General features: G+C 47.8%; 1 protein-coding gene across 1 annotated transcript; it reads right to left on the bottom strand.

Annotated features, from left to right (window-relative positions):
* Positions 1–1,139: 1,139 nt before the first annotated feature.
* Positions 1,140–25,916, bottom strand: VWA2 (von Willebrand factor A domain containing 2). Its single transcript, XM_062001425.1, has 14 exons — positions 25,864–25,916; positions 19,805–19,863; positions 19,104–19,178; positions 16,620–16,753; positions 14,577–14,686; positions 11,755–11,949; positions 11,284–11,414; positions 10,474–10,606; positions 8,958–9,013; positions 7,973–8,080; positions 6,221–6,802; positions 5,357–5,908; positions 2,110–2,232; positions 1,140–1,453 (listed from the first exon to the last, which is right to left on the bottom strand). The coding sequence occupies exons 2-14, from the start codon at positions 19,851–19,853 to the stop codon at positions 1,326–1,328; spliced, it is 2,376 nt and encodes a 791-aa protein (XP_061857409.1). The 5' UTR covers positions 19,854–19,863; positions 25,864–25,916; the 3' UTR covers positions 1,140–1,325.
* Positions 25,917–27,214: the final 1,298 nt, after the last annotated feature.

Here is a 27,214-nt window from a genome sequence, read left to right as displayed (position 1 = left end):
AAAGTGACTTTGGATACACATGAACCACTGGAGCAGACCAGAGGCTCAGCTTGTGCTGCACAGACCACTGCTGCACTGGGGACAAGACCAGCTCTAACAACGAGGGAAGGCAGAAATGCCATCCAGCTCATCTAGGCAAGTTCAGGCCAGGACAAAGACCTTGCTCTCCCCAGCCAGCTCCAAAAGGAGAGCAAAGCAACATGGCAAAGCTCTGAGCCACAGAAACAGCATCTAAGCAAAGAGGTGAGACTTGATTGGGGAAAAAAAAGGAGGAATACAAGGAAAATACGCACCAGCAAAAGAGAGAGCAAAGAAATGGCCAGCAGGAGGAGAAAAGGGTGCATGAGATCTGAGAGGAAAGGTGCAGGTCTCTTCCTCTGACCTGCACACTGCATGCTCTGCTCCCAGCACCCATCACAAGCTGCTGGTCTTGTCCCATCAAGTCAGACTGGGGCTGGCAGATACAAGAGAGGTTGGGAGGGGAGGAATGGAGTTAGACCTGAAAGCAGATAGACTAAGGTCCAAAGACCAGCAGAATGGCACAAACTCATGGCCATGGCTCAGTCCAGCGCCTACAACAGACCAGCCCCCTGTTTGGAAATGGTTGGGGGGTTGCCCTTACTTGGTGTGTTAGCAGCACAGGTAACTGGATTTGGCCCAGGGCAAACCTAGGAGAAAAGGAGCCAAAGCACCTCCTGAAAACAGCCACACACAGTTTGTCACAGCTCTGCTATGGAGTTGCACAAACCACAAATGCTCTTGCAAAACCAATGCTTTTCTCCTTATCAAAAACACACATCTACAAAATGCCCACGAAGCTAAACCGTACTGATCCACTCCAAATCACCTTGGAGAAGAAAGTGGCATGGACAACTTCAAAAAACAGAGCAGAGGCTCGTAATCAGTTCTCCTTCCTCTTATTTGTCTTCCTGTGTGTAATGAGCCATTTACTCCAGCCCTTGACTGCCAGAGCTTATTATTACCCCTTCAGCAAAAGCTCCAGAATTGCTCAGAGCTCTACATAGTTTCAGACTAACTCAAAAGACCTCTTCAAGAAGTCTGTTAAAAAAAAAACTACTCACATGGCACTGGAATCTGGATGAGGAAATGCAAAATGCCAGTAATAAGTACTTAAACACACATATTTACTTCCATATAAAAAAGAGAGAGTGAGTACTGGGAAGCCCAGTTTGTGCAATGCTGGAACTGGGGATGACCTCAGCACAGTCCCTGTGCTGGAGCAACTCAGTCTCTTCCTGGGACAGCGGTGGCTTGCTGGGGAAAGAGTTCCTGGAGGGAGAACTGGAGCCCTTGGTGCATCTGTGTCACTGTCTCTGGTCCATGGACCTTTCAGTGTGCCGGGAGGCTCTGGAGAGGTGTTGCAAAGCCCTTGGACTCCGGTGGGGCCATGGAGGAAGGGCTGGTGATCTCGGAGAATCACCCCGGAGAACTCCTGTTACAGCAGAAGAGAAGCACAGGCAAGGGATAAGGGCTTTGGGACCAAAGGGTAAGCTCAAGCTCAGCCCATTACCACCCAACCAGCATCCTCTTGGCCTTGGCTGGCACATGTTTGAGGCCATAGGGATGGAAGTCAGAACTCCTGGGCTCAGGTAAAGAGCACAATATTGGGCAAGGGAGCAACCCACTTAAGTGAGAACTTCTCACTAAAGAGACAGAGGCTGCCCTGATGAAGAGGAGGAAGGCAATGGGAAGGCTTTTGCACCATGGAAAACCATAGGGAGGGGAGTCCCACTCCAACAGAAACAGCTCCCTCCCATTAAAAGAGACAGAGCTTTTCACCCTGGGAGTCAAGGAGGGATTGTTTCTTCTAGCAAGGCAGAGGAAAACCAGGAACAGAGTGGAAGATTAGCACATTCATTATGCCTTCTTGGCCCCCCCTCACTGTTAACTCAGTCAATGTGTGAAACAGGGCACAGCTTCTCAAAGGGTTCATCCCTTGTTCCCCTCAGCAGCCCAAACCCCTCCACTTCCCACGTGACAGAGGCCACCAACACCCAGCCACCCAAACAGCTATCCCAGGGTGACAGCCACGTGTCTGCTGGAGGCAGAGGGGAGGCTGTGCCCTCTGCCACAGCTGCTGCTCCTTACTGCTCTCGCAGTGGGGCCCTTCCCAGCCCCGGCACTCGCAGCGGTAGCTCCCGGGCCCCAGGATGCACACGCCCTGGTTCATGCAGGGGTTGGGTTTGCACAGGTTCACAGGGCTTCTTGCTTCTGCAACACACACAAGCAGAACAGCAGGCTCAGGCACAGCTACAGAGTAGGAATGGCGAGAACACACAGCCTTCAGGCGTGATGCACAAACAACAGCAGCTATAGATCCCAAACACCATCACATGTCATATACAGCCAATAGGGCTAAGAAACCACATCAACCTGGCAGAGGGTGCAAGCTCCCAACCCTGTCTTGACAAAGGGGGACAAACTCTGCTGTGTTTAACCTAGAGTAGAGGAAAAACAATGGCTTTGCTAGATGTTGTGATCTAGAGAAGAATATTCCTAATAAAGCTTAAAAGAGTGGCATCATGTTGGGCTGCACATCAAAGCTAAACAGGGCATCTTCAGAGCTGTGCACTGAGCACAGAGCACCTCTCATCACCCAGACACTGCCAGTACAGAGCAAGACACATGCCCTGCTCCAAGCAGTTTACAACCACTGCAAAGGTCCCTGGAATTCAAAACCCTCTTTGCCTTGGAGAGGACCCAAGTCTCCACCATAGAAGAGCAAGGACAAGAAAGTTGGGAAGCAAGGATGGCACAAATAGAAAACAGCCCAGGAAAAATTTCTGGGCTTCTTTCCTAGGAGGTTTGGGAGAAAAGCCTGCAAACACAGCCCAAGCTGTTATTAGTCCTGTTCTTGGGAAGCATGTGACAGCTTTCCCAACCCTCTTAACACAGCAGAGCCCAGCTGTCAGCAGGGCTGGCAGCCTCTCCTGCTGTGAGGATGTTAAGTAGCAGCATCCCAGAGGGATTTGCCTCCACTCCGCTGGCAACACCAGTCTTCTGTGGGTCAGGGTGTGAAATTCCTCTGCTGAATAAGTACATGGTGTAGAGTCTGGAGCTGCTAGCCTTGCCTTTTGCTCCACAGTGGGAAAAGCACTGAAGGAATAGGAAAAATGAAAGAACATAAATTCTATCCTCTGTGCATCAAGGCAGTTAGTACAGTTTGCTACACACTGTGCTCACTCTGCCTGTACAAATAACAATACATGCACACCAACTCCCAGCCTACACCTGACATTGGCAAAATTATCATTGATATTTAGTTTTTTGACAGTCAAATCCTAGACCTGAGAAATCTCAATCTTTAGTTCCTGTTGATTTTATATAGAGCCAAGTTGGGTTTGCAACATTTTTGTCATCATGGGACATCTCAGATAGGGTCCTGCCTGGCAGCGTAGCCCCAGGGATGCACACTCTCATTCTCACTGTAGGTTGGTAGGGCCATTGGCAATGAAAGCCAGGTCTCCTGGACACACCACTCATCTTCCAGGTGCTGGCTGCTCCCCAGAGAGCTTTGCCATGGTGCTCTGCTCCACATGCCATGTGTTTGCCACTTCCCTCCACAGCTGCTCCACAGCATCACCTCAAAGCCCCTGTTTGGGAGAATCATGCTGTTCCACCCAGTCACCACTTCTCTGAACTCAAGGCTATTGTTAACACAGTATCATCTGAAAAAAGTTTCTTGCACTTCAGGGTTGCTACCCTTTGATGACCCCAAGAGCCTGTACTTCCATTGATCAGACTCACACATATTTAATGCTTGGGATCTTTTCTCCTAGACACTGCATCTTTCTTTTTTCAGGTCTCTTTTCAGATGAGCCTCAGCACAAATACAATATTCCAAGTGTCCAGAGGCAGGGTTTGCCTCTCAAATACTTTTACCATGAGTCATTACCTTTCTTTAAGCCCTTTCACAGACAATGATTCTGTTATTGAGTCTTGGACTTGAGAACAGAAGAGCGTATGAAGGGCTTATCTTTACATCGCCCTTGGTCCCAGCCTATCTAGTATAAACAGGGATCACCTGCACGTGAAGTGAAAGCAGCAATTCAGTCTCAGGAAATGCTGTGTTATTACCCTGACTCATTGAACCTTGCTGTCTCTTCCCCTTCATCCCTGGCCTTATAGTTAATTTCATGGTACAGCAGATTGTTTTAATAATAACACAGCTGAAAATACCACTGCAGTGGGAGCACAATGAAAAGCTCCAGGTAGAAGCCATTTGCAGAGCTTGCTGGGAGACCAGCTCCTCACCCCCAACAGACAGGGCTGTAGCTCTCTGTGTCCCTGAAGAAGCCACAGGCATGCCCAGAGATGAAAAGGACCTTTGATTATGCTAAAGCTTCTTCATTTGGTCTTACAAACAGGTTAAAACATAGAAAAAGGAAATAGCCAAATGTAAAACTCCCACTGTTTTGAATGAGAAACAAGACATGGCATTTAAATTGGGGGAAACTCTTGCCACTGCTAATGCCTGCAAAGCAGGGCTGCTGTCCTTGATGAAAAGCTGATCACCATCAAACACGGGCACTCACACTCAGCAGCAAGTGCTTCTAACTTGGTATCAGAGACAATTTCTTTCTAGCTGGGGACTGACTCTCAAGACTCCAAATCTTGCAGGAAGTGCACTTTTGGGGGGGGGGGGGGGGTTGTACAAACATGAGCTTTTACATGAATATTCAAAATTCATCTTAGAGAGATGGATTTGGTTCTACAAACAAAACTAATTCCAAGTTACCTGAAGGCCTCAGTTTAACAGTCTCCAGGCTCCAAAATAAGTAGATTCTGATTTTAAGATTAAGTCCTGTGCAATACAAATAAAATCCTGAAGGCCTACATGGCCACTTGAGCAGTGGGACACAAGGGAGAAACAGAAGCAACCAGGTTCTAGACACACCGCTCTGAAAACACCTGGGCACAAACCTGCTGAACAGGACAGCAGAGATCTTGCTCAGGGACAAACATGGCTGCAGAAATGTGTCCCATGAAGCACCCTCACAACACTGCAGTGGGCACAGGAAAGCACAGCAAATGCTACATGTTTATAGCAACATCAGGAAAACAGCAAACTTCTTTTTCTCTTAGGGAGGGCAGAACCTAGACGTGGCAGGGCTGGATGGAGCTGGTCACGCTAAACCCAACCTCACCCACTCGACAATCTTAGGACAGTTGGTTCCTATATTGCTTTGGACTGTCACCACATTTGTGTGCCATAGTTCTCCCATCTGTAAAATGTAAAAGATAGCTTTGAGCTCACTCAGTGAAGCATTAGAAAACCTACAACAGCAACAGCTGCTGGCACAGGGTAAAGAGCAAGGACGGGATGTTCTCTCACCTTCACAGATTCTTTCAATGATAAGGTCTTGGTAATGTTGCAGATCTTCATAGGAGGAGATGTGGAGCAGGTAGTTGGGAGAACCAGCAACCCTCAGCAGCCTCTCCCTCTGTGCATCCCCAACAACAACCACAAACACTGAGACGCCGTTGTCCCGCAGGTGCTGAGCCGGGGCCGCCGCGTCCTCCAGGCCGCCTGCGTTGCTGAGCAGCACCACCACCTTGCTGACCCCAGGCCTGGCTCCTTTCTGCACTGTCATCACGTCGCCATAGATATGCAGCAAGGCGCCGCCAGCAGAGCCTGAGCCCCCGAGGAAAGGCACCTGGTCGATGGCTTGGAGGACGGCTGCGTTGCTCGTGTGGGTGTCCAAAGCGAACGCGGTGTGAGCTTTGCTGCCGTAGACCACCAAAGCCATTTGGGTGACGTCCCGGTTGATGCTGAAGTGCAAACAGCTGCTCCTGACAAAGCTCCTCAGCTGCAGAAAACTCTCCAGGCCAACTCCAGCCGAGGCATCCACTGCAAATGCCACATCGAGGGCCTGTGCCTGGCAGCCTGGATCAGAGCGCAAACACGGTGTTTGTCAGAACACACACACACTCCCTTCTGGCCAAACAAAAACCAGGGGTTGGGGGCAGGGCTTGGTGGGTGAAATTCACCACTGCTGATCACTGGCTGGGAAGGCTGATCTATGACCCTTTCACACCAACAGATAGAGATCCATCACAAAAAGCAGTGATGGAAGCTCAGTCCCTGGATCTGTGACTGACACAAACAAAACAGGGACATTCATCCTTCTGCCCCTTCTCAGAAGCCCTCCTCACGGTTTGACAAGCTCATCCTGCAATGCCCAGATCACAGTCCTACCTTCGGGATTGTCCACGCTGCAGATTCTTCTTTGCAGCTCTGGGATCCTGTTGAATAGGTCCTGAGGGTCTGAGTAGACAATTGTCTGCTTTGGATTGCCGGTCACCTCGGTCAGCTCTGCTCTCACCAGGCTGCTGCCCACACCGATCAAGAAGAGATCTCGGTCCCGCGCGTACTGAGCGGCTTCTGCCACTGCATCCTGGGCCTTGGAGTCAGTGAGCAGCACAACCACCCGTGGGAGGTCATCCTGCACATCTGCAAACACTGGCCTGCTCCTGAAACCGTGCTGTGCAATGTACTGCAGGGCTCTGCCTGTCAGAGTTCCTCCTCCGCTGAAACTCAACGCATCAATGCTCTTCAGGAGACTGAGGGCATCCCTGTGCTGGCCCACTTCAATGGGTATCCTCACCTTGTTATCATACTGGGCCACCCCAACGTTCATGGGCGAGTCCTGGCCCATCGCTGCTTGCACGAACCTCTTGAGGAAGGCTTTGTAGCGCAGGAATCCTTCCAGAGTGACCCCTGCCGAGCTGTCCACCAGGAAAAGCACATCCACGCTGCACTCCAGGCTCAGCTTTGGTGCTGAAAAGGGAGACAGCAAGCTGACAATCTGACATATGGGGGGCATGCTGACTGCCTCAGCTGGGGCCTGCTGGAAGCCCCATGGTGTGGAGGAGGAGCGTTGCACCCAATAACTGAAATGGTTTGCCAGATATGGCCTGAGCTGGAGGACAACTGTGACAACAGCACACTTTCTCTTGGATGGCAGACTTCAAATTAGGAATGAAAACTCCATTCTCTTAATACTCTGGGGAAAACAAGTTTCAGCATAAAGGAGAAAGGAGAGAATCTAAGCACCAGATTCTCATCTGTAACACCCTGAGACACTTTAAACTGGGAGTCTTGGTTCTGGGGGAAGTAAGTACAAAGCATTTTCTGAAGACTAGGACCTTCTGGAACTTTTGGAGTGGGTCCAGCTGAGGGCTACCAAGATGATTAAGGGATTGGAACATCTCTGACAAGGAAAAGATGAGAGATCTGGGGCTATTTAGCCTCGAGAAGGCTGAGAGGGGATCTTATCAATGCTGATAAATGGCTAAAAGGCAGGTGTTAAGAGAATGGGGCCAGTCTTTTCTCTGTAGTGCCCAGTGACAGGACAAGGGGTAACAGGCATAAACTGGAACACAGAAGTTCCACTTGAACAGGAGCAAAAACTTCTTTCCTATGAGGGGGAAGAAGCCCTGGCACAGGCCGCCCAGAGAGAGTGTGGAGTCTCCTTCTGTGAAGGTTTCCAAACCTGGACACATTCCTGTGTGACCTGCTTCAGCAGGGAGCTGCACTGGATGAGCTCTAGAGATCCTTTCCAACCCTCACCATTCTGTGATTCTTGGGTTTCTTACAGCACCCAAAATCAGGAGTCCCTCCTGGGCTCATGTGTGCAGGGCAGGGAGCCAACACAAATACTTCAGTGTCTCTCCCAGTTTCTCTATTCTCCTGCTCACACAGCACATGCATTTAGAAACAAGGGCAGCCACATCAGGGTGAGACTGTCAGTTTGGTGCTCTCCACATCCACAACGTTTCTGAGCAGCAAGACCCAGTCACTGGGCCTGACACAGTCATAACCAGCATGAGAGAAAAATCAGCCTGTCTTCTGGAGAAAAGCTCACAAGCTGAAGCCCAACCCCAGTCATACTCTGGCCATGGAACAGGTACTGCAGAGGGAAGGAGGAAGGGCACAGGGCACACCTACCACAGTGGATGTCTCCTCCGTAGCCCACTGGGCAGAGGCAGTGGTATTTTTCTAGTCCCTCTGGGACACACGTGCCCCCGTTCTGGCATGGCTGGGAGTCACAAGGATCTAAATGAGACCAGGGAAAGGAAAGACAGGGAGTCAGTAGGGAGCCTTCCCCTTCCCATCCTGTGCCAGTGTGAGCATCACTATCAGTGGGAAATGGTTCACCCTCCATCTGTCTGGCTGCAGAGTGTGTACTGACACAGGGCCACGTGCACCCTCACTCACCCCCATGGCAATTTCATTCTGGGATGGGTCTACAGCAGGCAGGGGTGAAGAAGGCAAACCAGACTGTGACCTCGCTTAATTTCCTTTGGAATCATGCCAATGAGGTTACACTGGTGTAAATACAGAATTGCTAAAGGTCATGCAGCACTTCCAGATTTACACCAGCAACGAAGGGGTCAAAGTCTGCCCTGCTGCTTGGACAATGTTGTACTGACAAAGAAAATAAAGCTACTGTCACCTGAACTGCCAAAAGGATGGGGTTAAGGGCAGAACTCAAGGACCATAGCTATTTCCACAGTCACAAAAGTAGGCTGGCAACCAGCACGTGTCAGGTTCCCTGCTAAACTGATGATGTTCGTGGTACCAAGTGAATGAATGGAGGCATCTCCCTGCACACTCCCCTAGCTGCAGAGCAGTGACTCCTCATAAGCATTGAGAAGCAGTACAAGCCTCTGCCCCAGGAAGATGAGCAGATAAGGATTACTTGTCTCCTCAAGTGGAAGGAAAAACAACAGGGAGATACTTTAATCCAAAGGAACTGTGGTTGCAGATACTCATGAGATTACAAAAAGGGGGAACGTGACATCAGTTTCTTGCCAAGGTCTCTCACTCAGAACAACATTTTTAGAAGTCAGAGTGAAAACCAGTCTTTTTACTCGTTAGTTATCACCTTTCCTGCCTTGTAAACAGATGTTTTTAAAAGGCTAAATCCTACCTAGACATACAGTTCGGAAGCATCTGGACGGGTGTCTGATCAAGACTCTCTTCCACCTGGAACAGAATGAATGAAACCTGTGATGAATGTAATGATTAACAGGGTATCCTCAAGGCTGACCTCACTCTGTTTTAAATGGAACAAATTCTCCTTTGAAAATGCAACTTTTCAAAAGAAAATGTCCCTTCTGGCTGGGTTGGCAAACGAGAAAAACTATCAAACCACAGAATCATTTTGAATTCTACTTTAACATTCTATATCCAAAGACTATGGATGTATTTTTAAGGCTCCAAAGGATTGATTTTTGTAGCTGCTGCAGAAGAGATGTTCAAACTTTTTGCTCTCAGTTGGAATCAAAAGAAAATGTTACAGCCCTGAGAATTTCTTCTTCAGGGTTAATCCTAGTGTCTAACTTATCCCAGCTGTAACAACTGGTAGACACCCATGGTCCAGGCTGGGAAGAAAATCCTCAGTCCTCAGCTGGGCCTCCCAGACAGGTTTTTCAGCTTCCTCCATCATTTCAGTGCCCTAAGATGATATGAGAAACCCCACACCCTAGAGCAGGAGTGCATATTTGCACTCACTTGTAAGGCAGCTGCCATTGCTGTTCCTGACAATGAGGTGATTTCTGCTTTAAGCTTTAATCCCTGTTAAGCAGGTTTCTACTTCTCTGATTCCTGCAGCTTCATCATGCCACTAATTTTCCAGTGCTCTGTATTCAGGCTGCTCAAATTCACAACAATGGCCAAAACCATCGGTTCTGGGATGCTGTAAGCAAGCCACAAGCTGCTCTGCTTTTCCCTCTTGGCTCTGAGGTACAAGGACCTGGAAAAGCTCACAGCCATTGGGACATGTCTGAAGTTGTCCATACAATCATCCTCCAGTGCATCTATATAGCAGGTCATCAACACACAGTCCAGATCTGGAGTGACTTTCAAACATTAATCTGACTGCCTGGTATTAAAACAAACACATGAAGCATCTCTTCAAAGGAAAACTAGTCCCCCTGATAATTTCTCTACACCACCACTTTGACTCAGCTCTTTTTATAGAATCATAGAAATGTTTTGGTTGGAAAAGACCTTTAAGATTATTGAGTCCAACCACTGCCCTCACCCTGCCAAGCCCACCACTAACCCATGGCCCTCAGCTACACAGCCTGGCAATATCTCCAGGGATGGGGACTCCACCACCTCCCTGGGCAGCCTGGGACAGGGGCTCACAACCCTCTCAGTGACAAACTTCTTCCTTATCTCCAATCTAAATATTTCTGGCATCCTTAGGCTAGTCATCATTTTCTTCTTTGCCTCAGTTCCTCCTCTTGCCCTTTGCTTCTCAGATCAGCCAATGGTCAGAGCAGAGAGAATCTCTTCCTAGGTCTAGAGATCATGCTTACTTCAGTTCTTTTGAGGGACCTTCATCCCAGGAGAGAGTAGTGGTCAGATAGAAGTCCATACCATATCTCTCCTCTTCTGTCAGCCCCACTTGCTTTTAGGGATGTGGGTGTCCAACTCACCTGTAGAAAGGGCACAGTGAAGCCTGCACTGCATTTGGCTGCTTTGAGCCTTTCCAACACACATAGTTTCCAGCCAGCTCTTTCACAGTCTCCAGGGTCCTGCGTTCACAAGGGTGGGATTCAACATTGCAGCCTGTTGCAAAGAAAAATCCAAACGAGGATCAACTGCCTGAAAACACAAAGTCTGTGTGGGAGTGGAGCCCTGCTTTTAGATGGGTTAGTCCTCCTCATCCACCTGCCCACAAGAGACTAGGAAGTGCTTCAAAGGGCCCTCTGTGAGGAGGGAAATTTTCTGTTCACAAGGCTCAGCAGCCTACCCTGCATTCTGGGGTGCTCACTCTTCAGCCTCCTTTGCTTTGCTATCAAACTTGCACTGCTGAGTTCAGGCTCCAATGACAACCTCTGGTGCCTCCATCATTCACGTATTTGATCTTCTACCTCGTGTTCTACCTTTTCTATCTCTTGCAAGCCTCTTAACACACAGTCAAGTCTATTAGAAGACTGAACACAACTGTGTTTATCCCTCTACCTCTCAGGACATGAGCAAGGACCAATATTCCCCCTTTCAGAGGTGAACTGAGACACAGGAAGATTTAGGATGCTGCAGTTTGCAGGTATTTAGAGAGGTAGCTGCCAAGCATATCATCTAGTCATCCTGCCATCTAGTCTGTGCAGCAGGAGCAGCTTATCTCTAAGTGCAACACCCACTAACTCCCCTGTACACCTTCTGACACTGCCTCACCTTTCTCATTCAGTGACACGGTCCAAGGCTAAAGCACAGCCATGAAGGGGAGGCAGGAAGGGGGTTACCTGGAGCAGTGGCACTGCAGATGGAGCCACTGAGGGTGCTGTAGAGGCCGTTGGCAGCATCATCAGCATCTCCAGCAAAGAGCAGGTGCTGTTGGGTGGGCTCACTGGCCAGCATGTGCAGCTCCTCCCACCTGCCAAACAAGAGGGGTTCAATCCCTTAGTCACCCCCAAAGATCAAAACAAGCCTTATGCAGCAAACAGAGAGCTAATGCAAAACTATGGCACACCTCAAGCGGTTTCCAAGACCTTGGCGTGTTTGGTGTCAGGCAGCAGGATAGCTCTCCTCAGTGGAAGAGCTTCCTCCAGCTCTGATCCTCCTTCTACACCAGCCACCAATTTGTGTTTCCTCCACACATCCCCCCTTTCCCTTTCCACAAATCATACCCAGCACAAACCCACCCTGGTTCACTAGGACTTGACACTTGGGTAGCTGAGCCTCCATGTCCCACTCTGTGGGACACAGTTTCCTACCTTGGAAACTTGATTCCCACCGCAAAAACCGTGATGTGTCTCTCCTTCACCTGCCTTGCAGGCACAGCAGTACTGCCCTGGGACTTCCCATCTGAAATGATGATCAGGACTTGGGGGACACTGGAGTTTCTGCCACCAGGGAATCCCTTGCGGAGAATGTACTTCAGAGCCCGGGCTGTCTCTGTGCTCCCACCTCTAGAAAGAGGGGAGATAAAAATCAGAAAAGTAGAAATCAAAGCTCTTCTACTATTGAATTGACGCTCATTTTGGAGATGGAATCACCTGGAAGAAGCATGAGGCCATAGGAATGCTCACAAGCTATCCACTCCAGCTCATTTGTGGCTTGATGCCAAAGCTACAACACAGGATGCTGGGCAAAAGCCTTCTGTCCCCTGTAAAAACTAAGGGTAACCTACACTGCAAGTTCTCCAGCTACTGTCACCAGCTTTGAACCCTGCCTACAAGATGGAAACTCTATTAGTTGTTTTTGCTTATCTCAAAGGGGTAAATCCTGCATGGACATGAGCCTCCCTCCTCCTTTCTTGGTAGCTCTCAAACTGTACAAAGCCTGTAACATGCCATCCCCACTGAGACACTCGGTACCACAAACAGCCCAGCAAACTATGAACAAGCTCCAAGCCTGCTGATAATCAAGCCACTAGATTAGAGAAGACATTTCCACCTGTCTGTCCAAGAAGATGTGTTGTAGATCACTTTCTACAATTGCTTTTTAGGGCTGTTCTTATTGCCATCCAGAACAATCAAGAGAAACCAAACCACAAGCGTTACTCCTTTCTTGGAGGCATCATGTTGTCCTTCGGCTGTGTTGACACAAACACATCCCATTTCCTTTCTGAACATCCATCCTTTGCTTTAGCACCTGATTCCTGGCTTGCTTGCTCTAGAAAAGCAGTTGATCATGTCCAAGTTCATTATTTTTCATCTACCCTCTTATCTTCCTAGAGACTTTTAAATTCAGTTCGTGACAGGCCTTTTTGCTTTGCACTTCTTTAGGTCCTTCCTCCTCTGCATCTCACCATTTCAAAGGACATTCTGTGTTCACAGCATGTCCAAATCTACCTTTTCCTCACCAGCTGTCATCAGCTGTCAGATGCTTCATTGAGAAGTACTGTGCACAAGGGAAAATACATTGTGCACAGTCAGTCCGATGACTAAATCTTGATAAACTCAGTAAGCTGTGCCTATGTGAGTCCTGAGGATTAGAAAAAGTTAATAGAGTCTCTGCACCAAAGCTCATTAAACAGGGTTTCATAATGATTGCATTTGGAGACTTGCATTTGGGTTTTGACAGAGCAGACGTGTTGAAGGCATCACTCCAGTACGGATTTTCTGAAGCCAAAGGAGATGTGGGCTTCATCTGCTGCCTTTCCCCAGGAACAGCACTAAGGTTTCTCTCCTGTAACCAGCCACTGACTTGTATGAATGAAGCTGGTAAGAAATTCAGCTTTGGAGATCACCATCAAATTTACTTGGAGTTGGCCAATGAATTCAAAAGCTAATTGGATAAGACTCCCAGACCTCCAGTCTCCAAATAAATCAGAAAAGCTTCACTGGTGCTGCTTCCTTCCAAATGCTCTCAGCTCAGGACTGAAGCCAGGAAACACCTCACTGGCCAAACGCTCATCAGAAGAACATCAAGTTGCCTCTCAACAGAGACATCAAACAGCCCATTTTTTCAGGAGCCAGTTGGAATATCTGTAACTATTTTATCTACTTTGAAATGTCAGCTTCCCGTTGAACGAGATGAAACTGCCAAGCACAAGGTCGTTACTCCTGTTTCATCTGTCAGCATCCATGTGTTGTCATCAAGGAATTTCAGTGCCAGAAACCAAACACTGCTCCACTTTCTCTGCTTGCACAGACTTTCAAGCAATAGCCAAAGAGGAAGAGAGTATCTGGTTTGCTGGTAAGTTTTTCCTGTAACCTTACACAAGAGGTTTTCTTGATTTGATAAACTTATCAGAAGCAATACAACAAAACCCAGCCAATTGAACTTGCTTAAAAAAGCCAAAAGTGATCACAGTTGCTTGAAATATGTCCATCATGCTGAGAGCAGCAGCCAGCCATGGGAAACGTTGAGCTAACCTTTAGCCACAACACAGATCAGCCAGAGAGAGTAAACACCCGCAGGCCATACCCATACCTCATCCATCACCAAAACAAGTGTTATTTTGGGGTGGTTTTCAGGTCCTTTGTAGAGCCAAATGTACTTCTCAGAGATGAAAAGTTTGGATTTTGAGAGGCTCTAAGGACAGCGCTGCTTTAAACTTCTCGCTCCACATCCTGAGGTCGTGGGAAGACATCCAAGTCTTAACATTCAGGAAGATAAAACGTCTGAAAACCTCACCCTCTTGAATTCAGCAGACACACATGCACAGATATCTAGGGAACAGCAATTTGTTACTACCTCAGAGGAAACTGCAACTACCAAAAAGAGAAGGAGCACACTGTCCTGCCTTTGCTCAGTCATGCTGGAATGCCACACTTGCTTTTCCCTGGTAGGATGTAACCCATTGCCTGACAGAAGCAGCCAGAAAAACCTGCCACAAGCGTCATGGGAAAACTCTCCCTATTTACCATGTTATAGTAGGACACTGAAAACGTTCTTCTGTATCAGACAAGTTGCATGTCTCAACAGACTTTGGATTATGGACCACATAGAGTGTACATCCCTTCCCCTTCCTTAGGGCATCATGTTGGTGTACGCACAGCAGAGGCAGATACATCTGAACCTCAAAGAACTCTCAGCCCAGAGATCATTCATAGCCCAGAGAAAGAGAAGAGCTGTAAAATAAGCTGACCTGAACACAATCCTCTTGATTCTCTCTTTCACTTCTTGTTTGGTTACACACAAATCCAGTGGGAATTCAAGGTGGGGAGTTGAGCTAAACTGTATCACTCCCACACGGACCTAGAACAAAAGGTGAAAGATTATGAAAGGTGCCTGTGAGAGCTGTACTCTTTTGATCAATGTACAGATTTGGGAGCACTATTTTGTATGGAGACAAACCCCATTTTGCATGTTGAACCACTGGCAAACTAAATGAACTTCAAAAAAGAGAAAAAGAGCACAAGTCACAGTATTACCTAAAGAGACTATGAAGGAGGCAAAAAAGTTGACCTGCAAACGATGGGAGCCTCTGCTGCAGTTCCAGGCAGCTCAAGATCTATATTTATCCACTCAGTGCACCTAGTAGCCTCAAGGACAGTAAGTTTATAAATAACACCTTTTATACCAAGCCATTTACACACTGAGCAAGCAATCTTTCCATTACTAAAAGCAGTTCCCTCTGGCACTGAGCACAGCAGGCAACACAAACCAATTATTTTTCCACTAAAACCATTTTCTACAGTGGAAAATGCCTGAAAATGCAAACAGACTAAATTGTCTGTGTTGGGTAATACATCCAGAATACTTCACTGAAGCCTTACAAGAAGTTTCATGGAATGTGACGGCTTCAAAGGTGAAAAGGTTACTGATTTTCAGTCTGGTCTATGTGAGGATTTAAGACTAGGGGAAAGATGGCATTTAAAAGAACAACCCATCAAACCTGCAAATATTAAACATTCAAATTCTTCTGCCTAAGCCTGTATTGTGGCTGATTCCTAGATGCTAGTCTCTCAGTCATTTCAGAATGAGCCAGGAGAAGGGAATGCCCATTTAACCTGTGCCACCTGGCACCTCTCAAAGGTTCCCACACACACTGTGACTCATCTCCATCATTGCCCAGGCTGAGGAAAGCTTCCTGGGCTGTTTGTCTGGAAGCTCGGATCTGAAGGGTGAAAGATGTCTTAGATGAGAAAATGATGGAGGGGAATGGTGATTTCAGCTTCCAAAATGGGAACCAGGAGCTAACACAAGACCTGGAGAATCAGATATGGACCAGGGGTCCTCAAAGCTGCAACAGACCCAGACTCATTCTGTCCTGCCTCAGGTTCCTCTTTCTGCTATGCAAAGCCCTCATATCTCTGCCACAACTTTGCCAAAGACCTGACAGTTATTTAGGAAGGCTCTGGCAGGGGATCAAGCACAGCAACCCCACCAGCCAGCTCCAAGGACCCTGGGTAGGACAGCATGATGTGGGACTGGATGCACAGCTGGAACTGCAGCTGGGTCTGGCTTGAAATCCCCTCAGAAAAAGCCCAGACTGTGTTTTTTGGGACCAGAGGTGCCTCAAGGATGGCTCCAGGAAGCAGGTAAGACCTGAGGGAGCCTGGACTGTGAAGGCAGAGGCACAGCAACCATCACTTTTTACAGACACATGGCATCCAGAATGAGACTTAAAGGTCTGGAATAGGAGTGGACAAAAAATAACTCGGCATAGCCACACCTGTCCATGTATCTTACTGTGTTTTACACTGGCTATCTGTAACCACCAGCTGCTTGGAGCCCCATTGGCAGTCCCAGCTGGCCTGGCCTGTGTTCTCTTCTGTGGTAAGCACCAGTATAAATCACATAGCACCATTAGCAGCAAGGGGAGTACAGTCATACCTTGGAGATCTATGGCAGCATGCAGATCCCCAAATGCCTCTGCATGCAGCTGTTGCCTTGCAATGAACTCCTTCCCTTCCACCCTTTTGGCTTATTTTGGAATGGAGACCTTCTAGGAGAAGTTCTTCTTGGTCTCAAGACCAAAAGGAACTGCTTAAGATCTGTGAAGAATCAGGAAGTGTCCTCTAACTGCACTGCTTTACAACCCTCCACTACATCTTTCTGAATAAATACCCTGATCCCATGGTAGATCCTAGGTTGAATTTTGCAGTTTCACTCAGCATGTCATCACTGGCCTTTCCACACACTGACAAACTACTTGAAACTAGACTAAAACATTGCTGGTACTCACTCTATCTGGACGGACATCCAAGGCATCACAGAGCTTGCCTGCAAAGTGCTTAGACCTTTCAAAGCTTCCCTTGCCAATGCTGTAGGAGCCATCCAAGAGTAAAAGGACATCCAACGAAGCAGAGCACTGCATCACTAGGAGAAAAAGATATACTCTGTGAACTGCACTTTGTTAGTCTCATTGTCTGGAAGTAAACAGCCAAGAGCAGAAAATCCAAACCAACAGGTTTGCAGAGGACAGGCTGGGGCATACCAGTGATCACAGCCCAAAGCCCACACGCACTCCTACTCCAGCCTGCAGCAGCACCAGATCAGCCCTCACAGCCTGCAAGACTTTGGCCTTTGATTTCAGGTCCCCAGCCTGGCTTTGGCAGTTCAGTGAAGGTATGGGAGCAGCAGCTTCAGTGATCTGACCCAGTGTGACACCATTAATGGCAGACAGCTGCCCTCCAGCAGCAGACACTGAGTGGTGGGTAGAGGCAGCTGTGCCCCACAGGCCCTGCGGCCTCTCCCAGTCCCGGGACCTGAATCCAGGAGGCATTTGCAAAGGGCACAGTCTCACAGAGCCAGATGTGCTCCATCTGCAGCTCAGTTTTCAAAACATGCTCATGTTTTTCTAAACACAAACTCTCCAAACAGCTCTGAGGCACTGACAGAAACACTTTTCACCAAAACCAGCCTTTTATCCCATCTTCAGACAAATGTCCTTGTATCACCCCTACCCACGTGAACGTTCCCATGAGGTGCTCATGCTGCAGTGGAAACCCATCATTTCTCTGACAAAAATACATTAATAAAAAAAGGCAGTCTGTAGACTCTGAAGAAACATTTTCAAAGCATTTATACATAAATTTTAAAGTCACCTCTGCAGCATTTACCAGAATCAACTTCAAGGGAAACTGAATTCAAGAGCTCAATACAGGGAGCAAGCACATGATTATTTCAAGGGCCCTTTTAGCCTGTGGTGTTTCTCTATCCCCATTAATATCATCTTTTTATTATCACTACTTTCATTCCTGTTAGCAAAACCCTGGATTTATAATTAGGGTTTTCTAATACCAGATTACAAGGGACTGAAAATTGGAAAGCATTCCCTTCTGGGTCACTGGTCCTTGAAACAAGGCAACCAGCCTTGCCCTGGAGCACTATGTTGGGGATGAGCTGGAGCACAGCCTCTCTGCCAGTGCCGTCCCAGCTGCTCAGCCTTGTCCTCCCAACTGGTCTGAATATGGGGATGCAGCAGCACACAGCCCAGGTACTCACCCCCAGCCACTGGCCTCAGCTGTCTGCCTTGGCAGGCACAGAGAAAACTGCTGTGCCTCCCTTCCAGTTATAGGCTCAGCATGGAGAAATGGTGTCCAGGTTGCTCTGGAGCTCAGAAGCAGAAGTGGCAACCTCTGTATCACAGCTGCAGAACTGCAGCGAGGCAGCTCTCTTACAGAGCCTCGTAAGCAGGATGCCTGCAGCCCAGCAAAGGGCTCTTGGCAATGGGCATGATCACCCTCTACAACTACCTGACAGGAGGTTGTAGTGAGGTGGGAATCGGTCTCTTCTCCCAAGTAATGACCGACAGGACAAGAGGAAATGGCCTCAAGTTGCACCAGGGGAGGTTTAGATTGGAGTTTAGGAAGAACTTTGTCACCAAGCATGTTGTTAGACATTGTCTCAGGCTGCCCAGGGAGGTGAGGGAGTCTCCATTCCCAGAGATACTTAAAAGCTGTGTAGCTGAGGCACTGGGGAACACGGCTTAATAGTGTGAAACATGACATGGCAGTGTGAGGTTTAGTGGTTGGATTTGGTGATCTTATAGGTCTTTTCCAATCAAAGTGATTCTATGAAATATAGCACATTGGGATGGAAAGTCTGAGCTGAACACATGGTGCTACAGGATGGAGCTGCAGAATATGCCTGGCATTGGGAAAAAAATAAATGTATCATTTAGGCAATAGGAAATAAAGACTAGCAGGAGAATGCATGATACAGCTCTGAAGTAACCGATTGTCTGTACGGCCAGGGAGCTGCAGGTGAACACAGTTTGCTGGCCAGACACGGCCCAGTCGTCCCTGCTCACAGCATCAGGGCTGATGCTGACTTTACAATCTGAACAAATTAGCCACGAGAGGTCTGATTAGCCACAGGAGAGGTCATTTAATTACAAGTCTGTAATTAAACACGGCTCTGTAAATCAGAATCGCTTGAAATCGACTCTGAAGGAGCTGACAGAAGCATCAGTCAGTTGGCAAATAGCCAGTTTGGGAAAAAACAGAGTAGGTCAGCATCCCAAAAGAGCTAATACCACAGAGGGAAAAAGTTGGGCTAGGGCAGAAGTAGCCACAATGTTGTGCTTGCCAGGGCATTGCTGAAGACTTTATGGGCTGAACAAGGTCCAATACATTAAAATAAATAGATTTAAAATAATCCAAGTAAAACAAAGAAAGAAGGAATTCAGAAACTAAAAAAGACTTGCTTCAAAAAACAAACTTACACTGAGCAGCAGCTGAGATCTTGCTGATCACCTCCTGGTCAGCATGTATTTCTTGTATACCCAACACCAGCAAAACTGTGGGATCAAACAGATAATCATCCATCAACCCCAGAAAATGCCTTCAAAACAATGACAGACATGCAGACTTTAACCTATAGCAGCCAAACCACTGCTTTACTGTATAGATTTCACACTTGAAAGAAAATCATTCAGTGACACAGCAGTTTATCTGTGGGAGGAAATTCTTTCTAGCAGGGCTATAGAGAGCATGAAAAATGCCAAGGACCTGATTCCAGCACACAGGGAGACAATCCCTCTGCTCACTGCATGCAGGGACACAGTGCAAGAACGAGAGCTAGGCCAGGCTTAGGGTTCAAGGGTTACAGTTCTGAGCACTGGAGACAACAAATAATTGCACTGGATAAATTTATGAACTTTTAATATCACAACAACATCAGCCTTTCCCATTTCAATTAGACACTTCACACACAAATCTGTCACACGTTCAAATTCACAGAAAAGCTTTCTCCAGGCATTACTTTCTTTCCTTCTATGTGAAACCACATTTCAGAGGTTTATCCATAAGCCTCCTGGAGATGAACTGATTTGGCTCTTGTTCCTCAGAACAAAGAAATCCAGCCAAAGTCAGGGAAACATCCAAGACAGAAACTATTGATGCAAAACAGTGACTTTAAACGTACTTTGGAGAAGCAGGAAAATGCAGATGGACTCCAATGACAAGCAGCTCATGGTGACAAATCTGCAAGGAAAAAAGGAGAAGAGTAAGCTGGTTTCTCTACCAGCAGCAGTTTGTCTCCTTGCTGGTTGTCTCACGTGATGAGTTCAGAAACATTTGGTGTGAGGGGCAAAAGCAACTCCTGCTCTGGGGAGAAGGGTGTGAAACAGATAGAAGGAAAAAACATGAAAATGAGGGGATGACAGGAAAAAAGTCTCCTCTCCCATCAAAACTGGAGAAAGTAGACTTTGCAGGGAAGGGGAGGGACTGCCCAGCCTCCCCTGCTTTTCTTCCCTCTGTGGCCACTCAGACTTCTCCTTCCTCCTTTCCTCCCTCCAGCTCCCTCTTCTTCACTGCACATCCCTCTCAAAGCCAAGTTCCACCAGAGCCCCCACTGTCCTCAGGGAGCTGGTAGAGAGGTGAACAGAGCTTCTTGGAGGGTTCACAGGGCAGAGCCACGTCCCCTCATCCACACCATCACGCGGGGCTCATCCCACAGGGCCTACCTCAGCCAGGCCTCATCACGGGGCTTCAGCAGCACTCAGTCACAGGCTCTTTCATGTCTTACATTTTCTGAAGACTGGCTTTCTGGGAAGATATTTTTTATGTATAACTGTCCTGCACAGTCAAATTTCTGCTCATTTTTCCTTTGAAATCAGCAAGGCTGCCATCACATCGTAGGTGGACTTCAGTGACACTTTCAAACATGCCCAGATTTAGATCGAGCACGTCTGGCAGCAGCCTTGGCTTGCTGTTTAAAACATGTATATTTATTTTTATGCCAGATTAAAAGCACAGGGTGCACTCAACGAGAGTAAATTTGACCAGAATCACACTGGGTCTAAACCCTTCTCATTGCAAAAGCAGATTTTCTTGATGTAGTTAAAGAAAAAGAAGTGCATTTCTTGGTAACCAGCTCTATTAACCAATTGCTTTGCCAAGAAAGTAGAGAGGGTTTTCTCTTGGGAAAGACTTGCCTCTGCAAGTCTCTCTAGATCATAAAATTGAAATATTTAATAAGCAGCCAGGAAGAACTGAAACTTGTTAGTGAAATTGCCAAAATAAGCCCATTCTCACCAGTCCAGGTGCCAATTCTTTGAAAGTATCACCAGCTGGGGTCAGGAAATGGCTTCCCAGGGTGTTCCACGGGGCCCCCATACTCCCTGTCCCAGTCCAAACCTCCACTGCTATTCTCCTTGGGCACAGCTCTGTATAAGAGCTTACCTCAGGAGTGAAGGAGATGAATGTTAGTTCCCCTCTCTGATTGTTTGACCTTGGATTTTATCATAAAACCATTTCAGTTGGAAAATACCTTTACGATCATCAAATCCAACCACTAACCTCACATTGCCAAGCCCATCACTAACCCATGGCCCTCAGCACCTGAGCTACAAGACTAGAAATAGCCTCAAGTTGTGCCAAGGGAGGTTTAGATTGGAGATGAGGAAGAACTTTTTCCCTGAGAGTCAAGCACAGGCTGCCCAGGGAGGTGGTGGAGTCCCCACCCCTGGAGATACTGCCACGTAGCTGAGGTGCTAAGAGCCATGGGTTAGTGGTGGGCTTGGCAGTGTGAGGACAATGGTTGGACTTGGTGATCTTAAAGGTCTTTTCCAACCAAGACAATTCTATCATTACACCCATGCAGTTGCCTGCACTTGCCAAGGCAAGATACCTGTAGTAGGCTATGCCCAGTTACCTGCATGGATTCATGATGAAGAGGGGATTAAGAAAGCGTCATCAGAGATTATAGACACAGTAACACTCTGTGTCTTGCAGTTCTTAAGCCAATTCCAGGTGCTTTACAAGCATCACCCATCAACATACCCTTCCATCACCCCCACCAGATTGCCACTGCCAAATTAACAGATCCCAAGCTTGCTTAAGTAAATGGAGACACGAACCAAAACACGACTTCATCAAGGAAGCCCTTGTGTCCCTCAGTAGCTTCAGGCTTTGGCACATGTCACAGGTCATCCTTTTGCCATGCCCTGAAGATATTCTTTCAAGGAGCTCATTCCACACAATATTCAAAGGAGGACAAGCCTCTACTTGCAACCAAATGTGACAGGTGGGGAGATTTCAGGTTGTTTTCACACAACACATTGACAGGTTGAGATGTTTCTACAACTTGGTCTTATCAGGGGTTTAAATCAACTAATCTGCAGGATGAACTCATTGCCTTTCAGCCCAGATAGACTCTCAGCAGTAGTTATTGAAAGAAAGCTTCATCATCACCCTCTGCTCATCAGCATTAGTCCTGGTTTAGCAGCAGCTCAGGAACTTTAGACAGGAGCTTTGCTGGGGCATGGAGTGGTGAGTGAAAGACCTTTTCATTTTTTCTTCCTGGTCATCAAGAAAGGGTATTTTAAAAAATGTCTGCATTAGTGTTGAATCAAAAATAATGTTATTTTTTTTAGCCACACTCAGTCACAACTCATGCTTTTTGTCCTCAGTTTCTCACATAAATATGATCACTTATGCAAAGCTGAGTATAACTATGTGTATAACTTATCTGGTAGAGTCAGACAAGAGAGAGGAGATGAAGAGGGGAAAAACTCTTCTTGACAAGCATCTTTGACATGTCTTTTATCATCTGCAAAATGTCTGAGACTACTTACTAACGAGAGAGAACCCAACTGATCTGAAAACACAGTGAACCCAACACTCCCAGCCACTGTGGCCACCTGGATGTGGAACCAGGTCCAACAGCATAGCTGCACCTACAATGGGACAAGCACCTGGCTGAGCAGGGATCCAAAATATACTGTGGGCTGGAAGAAAGAGAAAAGGCCAGTTATGCTGCCTCCTCTTTCAATCTCCCTCAGCCTTTTTCCTATAAGTAAGTTTTTAGTTCTTGCCCAGGTTTGGAGGCAGTGGACCACCTCTATTGGGAACTCTGGGCATACCTCTGCCCAGCCATGGGCACTGCCCTGTCTAGGGGCAGCTAACAGTGGGAGCTGAAACCAAAGAGGAGAGGAGGAAGATGACAGAGAAGTGTTTAACATCTCCTTAAAAAAAGATCACAAATGGCAGTCTAAAACTTTAGACATTTTTTTTTTTCTCCAAGCCACAGACAAGATCAAACTTCCACAAGGTGTTCTGCAAAACCAGCTTGTTTATTCACCCCCCTGGTTCTGCAGTGAGGAACAGTTTTGACAGGCCCTAATTGCACAGGGGATTGCTGTGCAGTAAAGGCTCTTGTACATAAAGAGACCTTGATCTTGCAGCACTGCTCACACTGTCAAAATCGACATACTGCAGAACATGTCTTATACAATCCACAAGTTACTGAATAACACACTTTCTGATTCAAGAGCTCTGCTAAACGCCCTGTGTAGGTTGTTCTGAGAAGTGCTCCTGCTACTGACTTTGCCTGTGGCTACAACAGCAGGAGTGTCTCCATGAATGTCTCATTTTCACAAATCTTTTGCTGCATGCCAAGTGCAAGACCACCCAAGGAAGCCAGAGCCTGCCTCAGGGTTGCAAGCACTCAGCACTTGCTCACAGCAGCAGGCAGCTGGTGAGGATCCTGAGAAGAAACATTTTATGGAGTAGCTGAGAAAAGGGGTACAATGATCTCTGAATCACAGCACAGAAACAGGACTTCAGGTGAGGCCTCACCAGGGCAGAGCAGAGGGGGAGGAGAACCTCCCTCGACCTGCTGCCCACACTCTTTTTGATGTACCATTGGCCTTCTTGGCCACAGGGCACATTGCCTGCTCACGTTTGAATTGCAGGAACTTGGTGCCTTAGGACAAACCAACAGCATAAGAAAATAAACAAGCAAACAATGGAATTATATTGAAGTTGTGAACAAATGCAGATAATTTGGTCATGTACCTGCTGAGAGCTACTAATTCAAGGCTATGGCACAATTACTGTAATTGTTCCCTGTTGCCCCCTGCCCCAAGTTGTGGAAATTTGGGAAGGCTACAGCTGGGTGGCTGGCTCAAGGCCTGACCTGCTGCATGGCTTTGCACCAGACAGAAAACATCCACACTTGAGGTGAATCAACTGCTAATATATCTATATCACAGGTAGGTGTGAACAGCAGCTCCCAAAAAGGAGAGGCTCACACTCCCTACACCCTTGCAGCAGTCAGCTTTCTCATGCCTATGAGCAAGACATCTCTCTGCTTTATTCCTTAGAAGTACCACTATGCCACACAGACAATAGCAAGATCTTTGGTTCACCACCTCATCTTACAAGACAAAAAGGCTCTTTTACTTCACTTGGTAGCATCACTGTCCAAAAGTCTCCCCTGCACGTGTCCCCAGGGAGGCTGCTGTGTACTACAAAGCAAACCACTGGCCAGAGCATTGAGCTGGTTCCTGCCAAAGCCAGACCCCAAAGTACAGGCACCTGCTGGCTGGCTCAGAAGGACAAGCCTCTGAGTACCACAAGCATGAATTAAAGATTGCTATGGCAAGTCTCTCTCTCGAAGAAACAAAATTCTAGTCTGTCCTTCCCCAAACATCTGATACTGCAGAAGAGAGGGAATTCTACCTCTCCAAGCCAGTCAGTTGCAGTGATTACCTATAGCACAGCCTGGTGGGACAGGAAAAGTCCTTTTTTGACATCTCTGGTATTCAATTTAGCTCTCAGAACATGAAACAGTCGGTTCTCATCTCAGCATGCATGATCCCAAGTTGTTCTTGACCATCTCATACCCATCCCTTCTCATAAAGCTAACTGCAATTCACACCTTATCCTCTTGCTGCATCTCTATGAGCCCCAGGGCCACAGCTGGGAATTTTCTCCATGGCATCACTCCTGCAAACACATACAAGCTGTTACCTGCACGCATTTTCAGGACAGAGGTCTGTGGCCCCTTCCTAAAGGAGCTTTAGAAAGTGAGAATCTCCCACTGTACTTTTTGCAGAACTAGGATAGGGTAAAAAAAAATTAAGTAGTTCCATCTACTTGTTCTTAAGAGTCTCCCTAGAAGATCTAGACATCTTTAGGAGCACACACTGAGGTTAACTACTCCAGCACACACACAGCCTCTGCAGCACAACCCTCTGGAGAAAGCAGGAAAATGTGGTTGTATGTGGGACTTGTCTCCCAGTGATGCCTCCTCTTCACTATGCAAAACAAACAAAATGGAAGTCAACTTAGTCAAAGCCCCTGTGAAATCCTTCTCACAACTTCCAGGTCATGTTTTAACACCTCTTCACATTTTCCCAGACAACCTGTGAGCAGGCTCCTGCCACTTCCATGTTTCCTGTCCACTTCAAGCCACTGGGGAAGGGATCTTCATTCCCCTTTCCCACATACAGAAACCAAAGTGACCTGCTCACAGGTGCATGAGTTTGTAAGACAACAGGGAACCAGCTAGAGAGTCCTCCTCTACCCATTACACCATATCAGCACAGGCTGTTTTGTGTACTCTGACAGAAACTTATTTCTTTAATGAAGTACCAGTACTGGGGCATATTACAGGTACTGTTCCAGATCCTTTAGTCCTTGCTCGATCAAGACTTGACTAAGTTGTCTCTGTCTTCCACAGAGAGGTTTTTATTAAGGACATGAGACACAGCCTACCTGAAAGCTTGCCCTGGCAAGTTCAGCACTTTCCCCCAGCCGCACCCCAAAAGTGCTGAAAACAAGTCAATTAAAGCATTACAGCATGAGGTAGGTCTAGCTTTCCGGGTAGCAGGGTTTTTGTTATTTCAGTAACCCAGCACAGGCTATTTACTCGCTACAGTGAATAAATCCATCCCTTGCTCTGGGAGAGTCTGCCCCAATCCCCGCTATTGAACAGGGGAGCAAAGCTTCTGCTCCCAGGGAGCAACTGCACCGAAAGCAAAACACACAGCGCCTGCGGCTCAACCTGCCCCGGCTGCCAGGTCTTCTCCTGACCTGGGAAGAGACTTCGGCCGAGCAACGGGGCTTTTGGGCGCCTTCTGCCATCACCTTCCTTGAGCCCTTCCTCCGTAGGGACACGGCACGGTGTCCCGCCGTCCCCCCCTGCCCTGCTCGCACCCCGCACACCCGGCAGCGATCACCCCCGGCAGGACTCACCGTGGCGCAGCCGCCTCCTCCGTCCGCGGGCTCCGCGCTCCCCGCCCGGCCCCGCCGCTCGCCCGGGGAGGAGCCGCGCGGGGCTGCCCCCGCCTCTGCCCCGCGGCCGGAGGGCTCCGCACACGCGGCTCCGGCGCAGCGCTCGCTCTCCGCACCGCGCCTTCCCCACACTCCCGACCGCCGAGTCAGCGCTCCGGATAATATCAGCGAGGAAAGTGGAGAAAAAGGGCACTGCGCTCCACTTTACCTTTTCTGTGCAAGACTGTAGTGCAGAGCGCTTGGGAACCCCATGGGCTTGCGAGCTGCCTCCTTCACACTTGCATTTATACAGTATTCAGCTGCAACAGCCTCTCTCTCCTTCATATCCTGCCGGCTACAATTACGATGGCGTGGCGGGGGGAAGGAAGATAAATCAAAGCCAAGGACACCCACCTTGCTCTTCTAACCGACAAAGTACAGCGGCACACATCAGCACCCCTGCAGCAGGGCTAACAGGCCTGGCAGCAATCCAGCACAGCCGTAAATCCACAGGCTGCAGGTGACTTCTCACCCCCAACAGCCATGAAGTCACCTCATGGGGAAGTCAACTTCTTTTTTGTTGTTCTTCCCCAGAAAACTATGCCTCCCTCCCTCAGTAAAAGCACCGTATCCTACACCTAGGGGCCTTGTTTTTAAAATTATGACTGGCTTTTTTTGGTGGGGTTTTGGGTTTGTGTTTTACAGCTGAAGATGTGTCACTGTAGAAGCAGAAAATAACTCTACAAGTTAATATGCTTCAAAAAGAGTGCAACTCCAGCATATATTAAGCTAAAATAACTACATTGTCTAATAAAGTGGAATTGGAGTTTATTTAACTTCACAGGAGGAATAACGACATAGGATGAGCTGTACCATGGGCATGGGACACCCAGACCCTGCTCAGCTGTTCTCTGTCCTGCAAAGGTCAGACTCTGAGTGAAAGGATGTTTAACAGGGCTAAATTTCACCTCACCCCTCAATCACCAACAAAAAGCAGCCCCTACAGTAAAATCCAATGGAAAATGCAGCACCAGAGCAGTAAATTTTCAGTACAGTGGCACTACAGGATCATCCAGCTTTGGGGAGAACCTTTCTCTCTCACATGACTGTTACCACAAGGTGGTTGTTCACAAATTCACAGACTGGTAGGAGTTGGAAAGGACTTTTAGAGATCATCTAGTCCAACCCCGCTGCTAAAGCAGGTTCACCTAGATCAGGTCACTCAGGAATGTGTGCAGGTGGGTTTTGAAGACCTTCAGAGGAGGAGCCTCCACACCCTCCCTGGGGAGCCTGTGCCAGAGCTCCCTCATCCCCACACTGAGACAGTTTTTCC

This window comes from Colius striatus, chromosome 8 (assembly GCF_028858725.1).
Source record: "Colius striatus isolate bColStr4 chromosome 8, bColStr4.1.hap1, whole genome shotgun sequence".
NCBI lineage: Eukaryota > Metazoa > Chordata > Aves > Coliiformes > Coliidae > Colius > Colius striatus.
The sequence above is the reverse complement of the archived record's forward strand: the minus strand, read 5'-3'. Positions and strand labels throughout refer to the sequence as shown.

Bases quoted from the DNA above. Each gene is read 5' to 3' on its own strand.
- VWA2 (XM_062001425.1), bottom strand. From the start codon at position 19,853: ATGAGCTGCTTGTCATTGGAGTCCATCTGCATTTTCCTGCTTCTCCAA. The intron at 11,950-14,576 runs GTCAGCTTATTT...CCCTCTTTCTAG, and splicing joins ATCAAGAGGATTGTGTTCAG to AGGTGGGAGCACAGAGACAG. The intron at 11,415-11,754 runs GTAGGAAACTGT...CTTGTTTGGCAG, and splicing joins GTGGGAATCAAGTTTCCAAG to GTGGGAGGAGCTGCACATGC.